Source organism: Chiloscyllium punctatum, chromosome 14 (assembly GCF_047496795.1).
Source record: "Chiloscyllium punctatum isolate Juve2018m chromosome 14, sChiPun1.3, whole genome shotgun sequence".
NCBI classification, from domain to species: Eukaryota; Metazoa; Chordata; class Chondrichthyes; order Orectolobiformes; family Hemiscylliidae; genus Chiloscyllium; species Chiloscyllium punctatum.
In genome coordinates this window covers 15,691,289-15,707,068 of record NC_092752.1, presented here as the reverse complement: position 1 = coordinate 15,707,068, position 15,780 = coordinate 15,691,289, and the positions used below count along the sequence as shown (strand labels likewise).

The window sequence follows — 15,780 nt, the reverse complement described above, 5'->3', positions numbered from 1 at the left end:
AACTTTATGTTGCACTATCAACATGTCCAGGCTTATGAATGATCTTTGAGTTGGCCTGCTTGAGCTCACCTCTGTGGCAAGTGAGATATGAACCTGGACCTTCTGGACATCAGCACTGTTCCACAGAGACCCCTTTAAATAATCAACATGAATAGGATAGGGACCATTGCCTTTAGCTCTCAGCTACAACAATTGGAAGATTAAAACGTGATCTAATTGTGATGTAGAAGATCATTAAAGAAGACAGAGACTCTTTCTTAGTCATACTGCCATACAGCACGGAAACAGATCCTTTGATCCATCCAGTCCATGCCAAACATAATCTCAAAATAAACTAGTCCTACCTGCCTGCTCCTGACCCAAATCCAGGTTTATTCATCAAATCAATACTGGGGTAGCCTTGTATTGTCAGGTCTGAAATAAGATGTTAAACCCAATCTCTGTTCTGCTGGTGTTTTGTCAAATATTTACTCCCTGACCCATCATTGCTAAGTCAGTTTATTTGGTCATTACCTCATTACTTAGGATGGAATTTGATGTGGGAAATAAGAGATATGGTGGGAAGAGGAGAAGAGAAAGTGAGCCCTGCAGATGCTGGAGGTCAGAGTCAAAAACTGTGGTCCTGGAAAAGCACAGCCTGTCAGGAAGCATCCGAAGAGCAGGAGAATTGACATTTCTGAGTAAGAGCTCATGCTCAAAATGTCAAATCACATGGTTAAAGACTTCAGAAAGCTGAGAACAGAGGGATTTTGAATTCCTCATCCAGGAACCTCAGAACACTAGCATCCATATTCAGCGGCTAATCAAGAAGGCAAATGGAATGCTATACTTTATTTCAAAAAAGAATGGAGTATAAATGAAAGGAGGTTTTGTTAAAACTATACAAGGTACTGGTCAGAGTACAGCTGGAATACTATGAACAGTTTTAGGCCCACTGTCTCAGGAAAGGTATATTGGTATTGGAGGCAGACCAGACTAGGTTCACTGTGCTGGGATGGAGGGACAGTTTTATGGGAGGCGATTGAGTTGATTGGGCGTGTATCGTTAGAATGTAGAAGAATGGGAGGTGGTTTTATTAAAGCAAGCAGGCTTTTGAGGGGACTTGGCACAGTAGATAGGGAAATGTTTGTTATCCTTGTGGGAGTGTCGAGGACCAGAGGCCTTCATCTCAGAATCCAGGCTTGGACATTTAAGACAGAAACAGGAGAAATTTCTTTTCTCAGAGGTAGTGAATCTGTGGAATTCTTTACTGCAGAGGGTTGTTGAGGCTGTTAAGTAGATTCGAGACAGCGATAGACAAACATTTAATCTGTGAGGGAATCAAGAGTTACGGGGAAAAGGCAGCAGAGTGAATTGAGGATTACCAGATCAGCCATGAGCTCTTTGAATAGCAGAGCAGACTCAATGGGCTGAATGGCATACCTTTGCTCTTATATCTTATGGTCTTATGCTATTAGTGGAAGTTTGCAATGTGCAAATTGGCTCCGGTATTACAACAGTGGTGGTGTCATTATAATATCACTGGATTAGATTAGATTACTTAGTGTGGAAACAGGCCCTTTGGCCCAACAAGTCCACACCGACCCTTCGGGGAGCAACCCACCCATACCCACTCCTCTACATCTACCCCTTCACTTAACACTACGGGCAATTTAGCATGGCCAATTCACCTAACCTGCATATTTTTTTTGGATCGTGGGAGGAAACCGGAGCACCCGGAGGAAACCCATGCAGACACGGGGAGAATGTGCAAACTATAACACAGACAGTTGCCTGAGGCGGGGATTGAACCCGGGTCTCTGGCGCTGTGAGGCAGCAGTACTAACCACTGTGCCAGCAGTCCAGAAAGACAGGTAAGTACTCCATGGCCATGGGGGTGTCCTGAGGTCACAAAGGATACTTCATAAATAATGGCCTGATATTTCTCTTTCCCGTTCTTTGCTTTCTTAGCTCATTGCCTTGTCTTCTTTCTAACATATTGATCACCATTCTGCAAAGCTCATAATGACTGAGGTGTACATTCATTGAAACTATTAATTAACATAATTGAAGTTAAAATATTGTATGAGTTTGATTAGTGTCCACTTCTAAAGACCTGCAAAACCCACTCACTGTTAGCTTTCTTGAATGGAATAACCAGACTAGTGCTTTCCTCACCATTTCCTGTATATATTATCTGTGATCAAAGGTCCTAGGCTTGCTTTCATGTGAAAGACAATCAAATTTATTTCCTTTAGTGACACTCCCCAGTCATAGTGCTTCCTGTTTGAAGAAGGCCTACTATAACTCATTGTCACTTGAAAGTCAGCCTTCATAGATCAGGGGCTAAATTTACTAAAATTGTGGAGGGTTCATTGGTAACACTTTCCTTTTTATACATATTTATTTGTAAAGACAGCTACTACTGTTTGATCTCTACCAACTCCATAATTGAAACCAGGGATGACAGTAGAGATCAAACCAGAAAAGACAGCTTTATTGTGTTGAAAAGTAAAACTGTGAGGTTCAATCCTTTTGATTTGTGTCTGATCAACTTGAGCTTTTCAATTGAAACCATATGTCATCAGTTTGCGTAATGATCACACAGGGAACAACTGTTGTGCACAGCAATGACTACCATACCTTTTTGGGTCAATTATATTTGTCATGGATTATAAATGCCTTGTGAAACAAAAGCTCTGGTGTTATTGTGTTACCTTGGATTAGAATGGGAGAGAAGAATTTATGCTTAAAGCAGTCCAGCATGAACACATGGAAGGACAGATATACATTCCCTCCTACATTGGTCAGTTGGGGTCCCATTTTCTGTGTGTGTGTGTGTGTGTGGATAGTGGACTGTGAAACCAAGATGGAGAGGACATACCAATGAGTCATACAGCACAGACACAGACGTTTCATTGCAACTCGCCCATACTCAGTAAGTTTTCCAAACTAAACTAGTACCATTTGCCATCCTTTGGCCATTATCCCTCTAAATCTTTCCCACTAACTGTATGGCAGAGCATAGTCAAGGGGCTGAATGGCCTACTCATGACTTGCCAGACCTTGGTTGACCCAGGGACCAGAAAATCCTGTTAAGTTCCTAGTTGTTCTGAGCTACCTTCTCCCCAGCTGGGGTAAAAATGATAGCACCTCACTGTCTTTGGTGAAGAATCTTACCCATAAGTTTTTAAAAATTAGATGAAGATAGGATCAGGCTGAATGTCTGGACAACATCAGCAGACTTTCAGATGAGTGGGCACTTCAGTGAGGTACCAACACACAATTCATATTTGTGAAACTGTGCCAGTGCATTGGGCGATTGCTTCTCATAAGGAGCACCATTTTCAAATTGGTTTAAGAAAGATTTGTATTTGCAAGTCTGAAGTTCAGTGATCCAAGGTTGTTTGAAGAGAAGAGAGGCTCATGCTGATGACATGAAGATAACCAGCTCTCTCTCTCTCTTTCTCTACTTCACAGTAATGACTTCAGCAAGTTAGTGGCTGAAGAATACCTCAGATTTTTTGACTTCACTGGCATGACCTTGGACCAATCACTAAGGTAAGCTGGAGGTTATTATGTGTGACCGTGTCCTTGTCCCCCGAATGGTGCTTTCTGTTTTGATCATTGCCTGACGTTCGCCAATTGCAACTCCATTCCATTCACTGTTTCAAATAACTTGCTGCTGTGTCTGTCACGTCTCCTGAGTTCCAATTGGGCTGGAGGTCAAATTTTCTTTTCCCTCCCAAGACTTGGCTTCTGTCTGGAGCCAGACTGACAGGAGAGAAGGTGCTGGATGCCATAAGGGATCAAGAACCAGATACTAGTGAGAGCTTGAAATCTTCAGCAAGTCTCTGAGGTCTCCATTGCGAGCTACCAAGGGCACAACGATTGGAATTTCCTGGTGAAGGGGTGGTCTCTCCCTATCCTCACCTACCTGTACAAGCGTGGGGGAGCGTGTTGAAGACTCACAGAGGGAAGTGCATTTATATAGCACCTTTCACAAGCTCAGGATGTCTCGAAGCTCTTTAAAGCCAATGCAAGTCTATTTTGAAGTGTGTTCACTCATCATTGCAGTATAGGAAATCGCACCCTCAACTGGAACTTAAAGCTCTGCTCTAAACTTAGTAGAACAGAAATGTGGCCCGTTTTCTGGGTTTCTTCAGGTGGTAATGAGAGTTGACCCTCTTCCCCAGACAGGAATATCAGAGCTGCAGAGTTGATGCACAGGCTGATCAGAGCAACAATAAGTTGTCTGAAGTGACTGTGCAAGTATTACAGTTCAGAATAATATACAATTTCCCTGTAGCTTTGACTGCCTCCTTCCTCTCCCCCCCCCCCCCCCCCCCAACAACTACCACCACCACCACCGGTTCACATCTTTCCTACACCATCTACCACTTATTTGCAAGAAAGGAAACAGCAGCTCTTAGCTGAAGAGGCAATATCTTCGATGTATCTTCTTGTGGTTTGATCGAGCATTACGAGAGCGTTCTTGTCCTTGGTTCCTGCTCAATCTGAGAATCCGTTTGCTCTGAGAACATGCATCTCAATTGATGAGCATTGTATTGGAGATGTGACAGTGACAGCTACTGGTAGTACATGAATACTACACCCGCCTTTGCTTTTACACATCAACAAGGTGTTTCATCTCAATCCCTTAGATTCCTTTTTCTTTGATCCTTTTGGCCGGAAATTCATCTTTTTCTGCTCATTTTGCTGTCCCTTTTTGGTGAGGTGAGAGGGATTGGCCTGACTTCTGATGTCTCTGCTGGGGTGTTGGAAAGTTATTGCATTCATGCAAAAGATTTGTAGAGGGGCAGACATTTTGTGAAATCTCCACCGAACTTTGCTTTGTTACTGGCCACTCAAATGAGTATATCAGTCTGTCCAGCCTTGTGGCACGCATGCAATTTCTTCCTCCATGTTTTATAGTTGAGGTATCGTCAAATAAGCTGTTTCACACATGATTTATGTCGACGTCTGCAAAAGTATTTTCAAAAAGAAAATAGTACAGTTTCCAGAGTAAAGAGCTAGTGTTTAAATGTGGCACTTCTGCCCGAAACGTCGATTCTCCTGCTCCTTGGATGCTGCCTGACCTGCTGCGCTTTTCCAGCAACACATTTTCAGCTCTGATCTCCAGCATCTGCAGTTTTCACTTTCTCCTTTAAATGTGGCACAACTTCCTTACTTGGTTTTATGTAAGAAAGGATTGGTAGATAGGATTTTATCATTCTGACATGAAGACACACCATACAACGTCTGATATTAGTGTTAATTCTCCAGTTTTACGCACTATAATGAAAGGGTGCTCAGGAACAATAGGTAAGCTGCCAGAGCTCAAATGGTTAGCAAGTATTGTGAACCTAATATACAGTTTAAAAATTACTGGGTTATAGCCCAACAGGTAGATTTGTAATGACCAGCTTTCGGAGTGCTCTGGTGTTGTGTGCTCTTTAACTTTGTCCACCCCAGTCTAACACCTCCACATCGAACCTAATACCAACAGTCATTATTACCTCAGGGCAAGAATTCCTAGCAGACTCTGAGAGAAAGCCTCTCAGGTCTGGGCATTGAACTGCCAGACTTTCAGGAATTTGCCTATGTTTAATTACAAGCTAGATTTTATATTTAGTTAGCCTAGGCGCCGATATCGCATGTTAAATTTGTACATCAAGTATTTATTGAATTGCCTTAGCTTTATTGTCACATGTACTCAAATGAAAAGTTTACAGTATGGCATCAATGGTGTCCCTTTGTGTTTGTCCTGTTCCATTGCAGATATTTCTTGAAAGCATTTGCACTAATGGGGGAGACTCAGGAGCGAGAGCGGGTATTAATCCACTTCTCCGAACGATACTATCAGTGTAACATGGGCACTATTCCTTCTCGAGGTAGGTCTTCAGACTGTGAGGTGTGTGGTCACAGATCTGTGTTTGCAAGCAGAGTGGAAGACCGTGGGTTTTGTTGAGGTTCATCCCGAGCAGCTCCCTGACGTGGGTCTCTGTGTTCTACAGTATGCACACTGAGACAAACATCAACTGTGGCTGGAGGACTGTTAACTTGGTGAAAGACGCTCTTTGGTCTGCCATAAGCTTGTTGGTCTTCCAGCTGAAGGAGTTGACTCTGGCTGAGTGTTGCAGACTGGCACATTCCAAGGTCTAGGACTACATGCTGAGGGACGCACTAAGGCTTGGGCCAGCTGCCGCCAAAGGGCAGTGCAGAAAGACCCCTGTCTCAGGCATTTTTGCTGAGGTTAAAAGGGTTCAGTTATTCGCCCCTCCCAGTGTCTCAAATATATGTAAATATAATCATGCACAAGCAATTGATGCCTTTGGTTTTGTTTGTTGGATACAGTCAAACTCCCATGTTTGTTTATTTCCTACATATTCTACTGTCCAGAATGGAACTCCTTAAGTGTATATGTATATAAATGAGTAAAGTATAGTTTTGAAATATGAAACAAACTGGGATTAGCTCAGGTGCATGACCCACAGGAAGCTATGACCAGTCCAGCTGGTCCATCAAGACTGCTGTGTCCCAGAATGGTGTAATTTATTCTCCCCATCCCTCCCAAGTACACATGCTCTAACCCAGAGCCAATAGAACATCTGTATGTATCAGCCCATTTTGGACAAAACACTCCCATGTTCCTTACGCACACTTAGGGGAAGCATTATGCGCAACAGCCTTGTCTGTTTTAATTCCTGTCTTGGATTATGCCCAAATCAGTATTTACATACTAAATTTGAGCACTGAGTTATCAATAACTGCAGCATCATACTAAGTAATAAAGAATTATGCCACACAACACCAACAGCTCAGCCATAAGCTGAGACTTGACCCAAATCTATGCAACAGAATACTGTAGCAACACTTCATATTTTTCAATGCCCCTCTGGCTCCTAACATAGCTCTCAGTGCTACATTTATTCCCAATGGGGGGGGGGTTGGTGAGCTCAGTTAGCTTGCTAATAGAATCCCTACGCTGTGGAAACAGACCATTGGTCCCATCGAGTTGACACCGAACCTCCGAAGAGCAACCCACACAGACCCTTTCCCTACCCTATTCCTGTAACCCTACGTTTCCCATGGCTAATCCACCTAACCTACACATCACTAGACACTATGGGCAATTTAGCATGGCCAATCCAGCTAAGCTTTGGACTGTGGGAGGGAACCAGGACACCCGGAGGAAATCCACGCAGACACGAGGAGAATGTGCCAACTCCACACAGACAGTTGCTCACTGGTGGAATTGGTCTGTGGTGCTGTGAGGCAGCAATATTAACCACTGGGTCACAGGGCCGGCTTGCGGTGCAGAGTGTCACAACAGCATGGGTTCAACTGATACGTTTGCTGAGGTCACCAATCCTCAATCACTTCCCTCACCTGAGATGTGGTACCCCTCAGCTAAAATGACAACCAATCATCTCTCTCTCTGTCTCTCTCTCTGTCTCTCTCTCTGTCTCTCTCTCTGTCTCTCTCTCTGTCTCTCTCTCTGTCTCTCTCTCTCTCTCTCTCTTGCAGATGAGAGAGCCCTATGGCCTGGTTACACTATGGTGACTTTACCTTTTTCCCCAATCTCCTTCACCATTGTCACTTTAGTCAGCCTTGCCAAGCGTAAAAGAGAAATATTTACCTTGCACTGATTTGAAATATTTCCCATTTGTTTGATTTGCCTGAGGACCTGACCATTTCAGCTTTAGTCTCCCTAGCTTTTTAACCTTTGTGGCTTACCGTGATTTGGTCTGCAAAGAATTGTTTTAAAAGTTTTCCCCTTATTCATCTGACCACAGTCAACATTGCTCAAACCATCTGCAGTTTTGCTTATTTAACTTAGTGCAGATGTTGGCAGTTTCTTCCATCTTGGTTTGGCAGATCGAGTTGAATCTAATAATCTCATGGCGATCATCACCCAGGGGTCTCTCCACATGGTGAAAGGTTGTTCACTGCATTTCTCTTCCAGTCTAATGATTGCGCATTTTAATGCCTCTCAATTTAAAAACAAAAGGTTTTTCCTCTCCCTGTTACATATTCAACATATTCTGATCTCTGTTTGATCTCTGGAGGAGTCTGCTAATGGTAGAAAATCTATGAGGCATTTAGTATCAAGGACATTAGAGAAGCGAGTTCATTTTCTTTGTGTATTTACTTTTATTTGCAACTGAAAACAAAAACCACTCAAACCACAGAATGTTACATTTATTCTTTTATGCAGGGGACGCTGACAAAGTCAGTATTTGATGCCCATCTCTAATTGCCCTTGAACTGAATGGCTTGCTAGGCCATTTTAGAGGGCTGTGGATCTGGAGTCACGTGTAGGCCAGACTGCGGTAAGGGTGGCAGATTTCCTTCCCTATAGGGCCTTAGGGAACCTGACAGGGTTTATGTCAATCAATTATCATTTCGTGGTCACCATAATTTTCAATTCAAGATTTATTAATTAATTTTGAATTCCACCAGTTGCCATAGTGTGATTTATACCTAAGTCCCCGGAGCACTACACAGGGTATCTAAGGCTAGTGACGCTGAGTGGCTGCAGTTTAGAGGGAATACTGATTGCCACCATAATACCATCCGCCCTGGTGAATGCTATGTCTAAGGACTCTCGCTGACAGCTGAGGTCACATGCACAATTGCTGCAGTGCTGGTGTTTACCATTAGCATAACAATTAAGAATTCCAGGGAGTCCAGCAACGATTAAACATGAGATAAGATTTTATATATGTTATGTGAGTACTTTGAGACATGATGAATACTAAGTGTTGCATGTCTGCAATGGGTTACCAATGGTCTCCCCGTCTGAGGACCTCATTTCACTCCATATAACCACCTGATAGAGAATGACTCCATCTCCAATAATATGTCGAGTTATTGACAGGATAATAGAAGGCATTCTGCTGTTTACCAGTGATATCTATGTACTCACACGGACCTCACACTTTTTAACCTGTTCTTGATACAAGAGATTAGATTAGTCATTGCTCCCCGATTAATAATGCCTGCTTCCTCTACCAATTGCCTTCCTATCACGTTGGTGGCTGCTGAGATTTGGCAACTGGATCTTCCCACCATTTTTTAGCTAAAAGTACAACCCAACTGCTTCATCCAGGAAGTAATAAACTCAAACAGGGAGCTGAACTGTTTGCTAGCCCCATCACTTCACTTAAATATTTACTGCCTTCTAATTTCTTCTGTCTTCAAGATGCTGCACAGTGATTGATTTCTGCTCCATAGTGAATTAAATTTTGTGGGTATGACAGGTTACATTGGATGACTATGCATTGACTAGATCTTCTGCTCTGCAGGTTTTGCAGCTAATCTTACGATGGTAAAAAATGCCAAAGTATGTTTGTTCAAGTTTAGCTGAGAAAAGACACATTTGGTCAAAGCTTTTCATCTTGCCCTCATCAGGAAAATTCACAAAAATTCAAATAAAGGGGACATCCAGCATTCATGCTGTATGGAGGGGACAGTGCTCATTAGTTGACAAATGGCTTATAGAGGCTTTGTTTAAACTTCAGGTTGGTGAGATGTGTGCCACAGGGATTGGTGATGGGACCTGAACTGTTCACAATTTCTATAAATAACATGGTTGAGAGGACTGAGAGTATGGTTGCCAAATTTTCTGATGATAGGTGGGAAAGTAAGTTGTCAAGAAGTCAAAGGAGGCTGCAAAAAAAACAGATAAGTTAAATGAGTGGACAAAGATGGAATGAATCATGCAGGAAAATGTGAAATTGTCCGTTTTGCGAGGTAGAATAAAGAAGCATAGCAAAGGGTAAGAAAGTACAGAGCTCTGAGATGCAGAAGGATTTGGGGTGCCCTTTTTATTATAAATCAGTTGGGAATAGTGCACCGATAATCGAGCTCCACTCTCACCAACCTTTACAAATGTATAAGTACCCAATTAAACCTCCAAGATGGTCATTTTGCCTGATGGACTGCTATTTAGCACAAAAGTCATTCATACAGGTTTCCTAAGGAAAATAGGACAAAGTGAGGACTGCAGATGCTGGAGACCAGAGTTGAAAAGTGTGGTGCTGGAAAAATGCAGCAGGCCAGGCAGCATCCAAGGAGCAGGAGAATCGACGTTTTGGGCATAAGCTGAAGAAGGGCTTATGCCCAAAACGTCGATTCTCCTGCTCCTCGGATGCTGCCTGGCCTGCTGCGCTTTTCCAGCACCACACTTTTCAACTTCCTAAGGGAAATAGTTCTATTTGTTGTAAACTGACTTATTCTTTAACAAATGACCACAAAAATTGGATTACTAATTTACTCCTGTATGACTTAAACTATACTCCTTTAAACGCTACACATTCATTCACAAACAGAATCATAGAGTAATACGGCATGGAAACAGACCCTTCAGTCCAACCAGACATCCTAATCTGATCTAGTCCCATTTGCCAGCACTTGGTCCATATCTCTCTAAGCTCTTCCAATTCATATACTCATCCAGACGCCTTTCAAATGTTGCAATTGTACCATCCTCCACCACTTCCTCTGGCAGCTCAGTCCACACACACATCACCCTCTGAGTGAAAAGGTTACTCCTCAGGTTCTTTTTAAATGTATCTCCTTTCACCTTAAACTTATGCCCTCAAGCTTTGGACCCCCCGCTCCCCTAGGAAAAAGACCTAGGCTATTCACACCATCCATGAAAGGAAAAGAGATGGATGTGCACAAATATCACAGATAGAAAAATATAGACAGAGACAACTTTCTGTCGGTCCAACATCCAAACCATAAGGAAGAGAGTTGTTTCTCAATTTTTGATTTTAGCAATGGTGACATGACATTGTCTGCAAAGCAATAGTTGATCTTTGATTCAGTAACTGATCCTAACAATCCTACTTAATCTTCAACTGCTCTTATTACTTTTTATCTATATAGCTAAATCAACTTCCATTTTCCACTTCAAAAAGGGAAATTCCTTACATGAATCACAAAAGGTTAGTATGCAGATATTGCAAGTAATTAGGAGTCTTGAATACAAAATTAGGGAGGTTGAGTCTCAGTTATGCAGGGCACTCGTCAGATTGCATCTGGAATATTGTACACAGTATTGGGCTGTTGGAGGCAATTTGGAGAAGGATTATTTGACTAACACTTGGAATGTGTAGTTATCTTGCGGGGAAAGGTTGGACAGGTTAGGCTTGTTGGGAGTGTGTTGCTGGAAAAGCACGGCAGGTCAGGCAGCAGCCGAGGAGCAGGAAAATCGATGTTTCAGGCCAGAGCCCTCCTTGTATCTACTGGAGATTACAACAGTAAGAGATTATTTGATTGAACCACATAAGATCATGAACGGTCTTGATAGGGGACTTATGGAAAGGATGTTTCCTCTAATGAGTGAATCTAGGACTAGGAGCCACTGTTTAAAAATGAGTGTTTGACCATTTAAATCGAGATGAGCTGAACTTGTTTTCAGTCTTTGAAACTTTCTTCCTGAAAGAGAGATTGGAGCAGAGCGCTTGAATATTTTTGAAAAGACAAGGTAGCTGCATTCTTGTTAAGCAAGGGGGTGAAAGGTCGTTAAGGACAGTTGGGAATGCAGACTTGAAGTTACAAATCACATCAGTCATGCCTGACCTTACAGAGTGGCTTGAGGGGCTGAATAGCCTGCTGCTGCTTCTAACTTGTATGTTCATAAAGAAGGCCTCTGATTGGACAGGGGTATTACGCTGTGAAATAAATCATCGAATGGTGGTCACTGCCCTTGTTCAGTTGAAATGGGTTCAGTACATACCCGTGCTTCTCCAGTCTGTGAAGAACGTGGCTCCATATATTACACATCTAGCTCCCATGGCAACACGTCCACCAATCAGCATCCACTTGCTCACCAGTTGGCACTTTCATCTTATACAGTATTAAATGTTAATTTTTCCCCTTATTGACATTCTTGCAAATTGTCCTGATGAGTGCAAGGTGAGAATCTTCAACCGTGTGTGTTTTTTTTCCCAGCAATACTGTCATATATTCATCATTATTTTCTCAAGTGAATGTTGGAAAAATGCATCTCTGAGGAAATGGATTAAAGTCTGGTTCTCAGAAAGTGGTTTGATTAGAATTTGTGAACACACTGTTGAGATTTGTTTTCGCTTGCCTGGTGCCAAGGTGTGTGCTGGGAGCTGGATGGTTCATCTCACACTGTTCCATTCTCAGGCTTGTCTGGTCTCCTCTTTGTGGGCAAACAAGAGAGAGATGGGAGACCTAAATAGAGACAAAGCCAGTTGTTGATTTTGGTACGTGCCTAATATACGCAGTCATCAATTTGTTGCAATTTTCTGGTAGTCGATTGAGAAGCAGCAATTCAGATATGACATGTGAGTTAATTAGGCAAAGAAAAGGAACATATGGCCCATGACCAATGAGAACGCTTCACTAATTCTGAAGCCATTTTGTGAAATGGAGGCAGCACGCTCCCACATCCCAGGTGTTCTGTAGTCTTTTGTGATAATCTTTGATAGCAGCTGTCTTCATTCTTCCCTTGGGCTGATGTAGGGAAACTCCTGGTCCTGCTCATGCTCATCCCCTGGATACTCTCGCTTCTATCCCCCTCCCCCCACCTTTTCACTATACATTGTGAGGGGGCTGGCCACCTTTGCTATGTCAATCACCGATCTAAACCCGCTTGGCCAATGACCATGAGCAACTACATGTGATACCAAGGTGACTGTTGTCCCTTGCCCACATCCATGGCAAGGTTAATTTCCATTCCTTCCAAGAACACAATATCTTTATTTTTGAAAACATTGCAGTCATAGTGGAGTAGTGTGGCAATTGATACATTTTTGATGTGCATCCTAACTTAATATCCTTCCCTCAGTTTTCACATGGTAGAGGTCTATTTGTATTTGCAGAAGGCTGATTACTGCTACAATACTCCGTCTACACAGAAAATACTCAATATGAAATACTGAGAGAATTTCCATTTTAACAAGAACCCCGATTCCCAACATTGCATTGTGCATCAAGATGTGCTTCAGCGTTTTCAACTGTGAATGCTGGGTGATGGGAATGGTCTTTCAACAGTCTGTCATCTCAGTATCAAGTTGTCATATTCAGTTAAGGCTGGAATTGTCAGATTGCAATGCTTTTAATGCTGAGCACTAGAGTAAGTCTTTCTGTCCTCTTACAGATGGGGTCCATTGCCTTACTTGTGCACTGATGTTGTTGAATACAGATCTTCATGGCCACGTGAGTAATGGAACCCTTTAAAAAACAATCTGACATGGTCAAATAGAATGGTCGGGAGAATGGATTTGTTGTGATATAATTCGGACTCTTGTTCTGATAGGAATGTATCAAAGTACTTATTTTTCATTCGGAGCGATGATTCTTGATTTAGTTCACAAACTGAGTCTACTTGGGTATAGCTTAATTGATTCAAATTACAGGGCGTCCCTGATTACGAATGTCCAATGTACAAATGCACTTCCGTACATGGATAATTTTAAAGATCTGCCTTATGACCATTTCCTGTACTTGTTAACGGTGACTTTATATTGTCCTGCAACTTGTTTACAAATTGACTTGCAAACAGACTCAACAATGGAACCCATTCACAACCTGGGGACTGCCTATAGTTTGCAATCTGAAGTTGCCATATTTCTCTAATGTTGTCAGCTTGAATAAATGTTACCATTCTGAAGAACATCAACATTGATTTAGTCAGAGTGATTAATGCTCTTGGGATGTGCATTCAAATCCCACCGTGGCAGCTACTGGAATTTAAATTCAGTTAATAAAATCTGAGATGTTGAGTAATGGTGACTATGACAGCTCCAATCTTTGTAAAAATCCATCTGGTTCACTATGCCATTGAGGGCAGGAAATCTGCTGTCTTTACTCTCCCTGATCTACTTGGTGACTCCATCCCCCACAGTAATGTGGTTGAATTTTCATTGCTGTCTGAAATGGTGTAGAAAACCACTAACTCAATCAGTAACAAAGATTAGCCTTGCCATTGACTCTCACATCCTATGAAAGCATGTTTTAAAAGAAGCCTTGAACTGTGAGCACAGGCCGAGAATGGAAACATTTCATGAATGGGACAATAGCCACTCACTATCTTACAGGCAATTCAAGAACTTGGGTTTACTCACAATGCTGGGTTCTGTTTGCCTATTTGGGACCACATGGTGAATCAAGAGTTGCTTCAGCCTTGGTTTGATCACGCCGTCAGTATGCATAGCTGGAGTATTTTGAGATGCATCTCTGTTGGACTGTTCAAGACTGTGCTTCAGTATGCAATCCCAATGCATTTCGACAACTCAATCTGGTTAAATAGGATGAAGGGATCCTGGGCTCTGTACTTCAATGGCCACCACTTTTAGAATCCTGTGGGCTATGAAAGAACCTCACCCTTAGAAGAATATAAGAGTGCAGGATGACATGGATGGAGGTGGCTCACACAAAATCACAGTCCTTTGCTGGAACAGTAGCTAGCCTCCAGGTTAGTGCGCTAGGCCCAATCAACTTCCACTACTTCATCTTTTCTTTCTGGTGAGGTGAGAAGTAGGGATGATTGGACAACATCATTCATGACTCTTCAGATACTGAAGCAGTGCATGTTCAAATGTAGCAAGGCCTAGGAAGTGTTTAAGCGTGACCTGCCAAGTAGCAAATAACATTCACGTCACCAAAGTGCCAAGCAGTGAGCACCTCTAACAAGAGTGAATTTAAATATCGCCCCTTGACATTCGCTCGATCTCCCCATTGACAGCATGTTAAATACTATGTACAAGAGAAAGTTAGAGGCTGGGAATTCTGAAGCAAGGAACCTCCTTCCTGACTACAAAAATCCAGGTCGCCATCTGCATGGTACAAGTCACGAGTGTGTTGGAAAACTCCCCATCTGCCTGGATTAGTGCATTCCTGGTGAAGGGCCTTTGCCAGAAGCGTCAATTCTCCTATTCCTCAGATGCTGCCTGACCTATTGTGCTTTTCCAGTGCCACAGTCTCGACTCTGGATTAGTGCAGTGCCAACAACATCCAAGGAACCCAACATAATCCAGAAAAAAAGCCTGTTTAATTGACCCCTTCACTGTTCACTCCCTTCAGCACTGGCACAGTGGCACAGTATGTGCTACCCATTGCAACAGCCCACCCAAGCTCCATAGACAGCACCTTCCAAACCCACAACCTCTACCATCTAAAAGAACTAAGGCAGCAGCTGCATGGGGACACCACCATGTCTTCCCTCCAAACCCCACATCGTCCTGACTTGGAAATAAAGTCATAGACTTCCCTCCCTAATGTCATTGTGGGTGCACCCTACACCATATGGTCTTGAGTCTTTCAAGAAAGTAGCTCGGCACCACATTTTCAAAGGCAAATGGAGATGGATCATAAAACCTGGTCCAGCCAGCAATATTCACATCCCGCAAGTGCATTAAAAAAAGGAAATACTTTGCTGCTGGATAACGGCCAGCTGAATTCTAAATACGTTCATGGTAACCTTCTCACCAAACCTCTCTGCCACTCCTGTATAATGAACTGCATTAGATAAAGTCAAAATACTGGAGCGCCCGAACATCCCAGGCAGACCTATTTGTTCTTGCACATCCTATTGAATCAGGTTAATGCGTTCATTATTGATGTAGCAAAGAGATATCACATCACCTAAAAGCATGTGGTTATTCTATCCTTTGAGTTGTTTCTATTTAAGTACTTTAGCCATAATAAGGAATTAACTGAGAGGAAAGAGAAAGGAAAATAGCTCCCTCAGATTGTGTCTGTCCTTTTGTAGTGAAGTGTTTTCAGTCAACCACCAGAGGTAAGGGGAATAGAAAT

General features: G+C 42.6%; 1 protein-coding gene across 10 annotated transcripts in view; it reads left to right on the top strand.

Moving 5' to 3' along the window:
* Positions 1 to 15,780, top strand: part of psd3l (pleckstrin and Sec7 domain containing 3, like) — a 435,109-nt gene that overhangs the window by 283,746 nt on the left and 135,583 nt on the right. For all 10 annotated transcript variants that reach the window (XM_072583934.1, XM_072583936.1, XM_072583937.1 and 7 more), the window contains 3 exons: positions 3,460 to 3,540; positions 5,761 to 5,873; positions 13,124 to 13,182. In XM_072583934.1, coding sequence (XP_072440035.1) covers positions 3,460 to 3,540; positions 5,761 to 5,873; positions 13,124 to 13,182 — 253 coding nt within the window. The remainder of the gene's footprint in view (positions 1 to 3,459; positions 3,541 to 5,760; positions 5,874 to 13,123; positions 13,183 to 15,780) is intronic.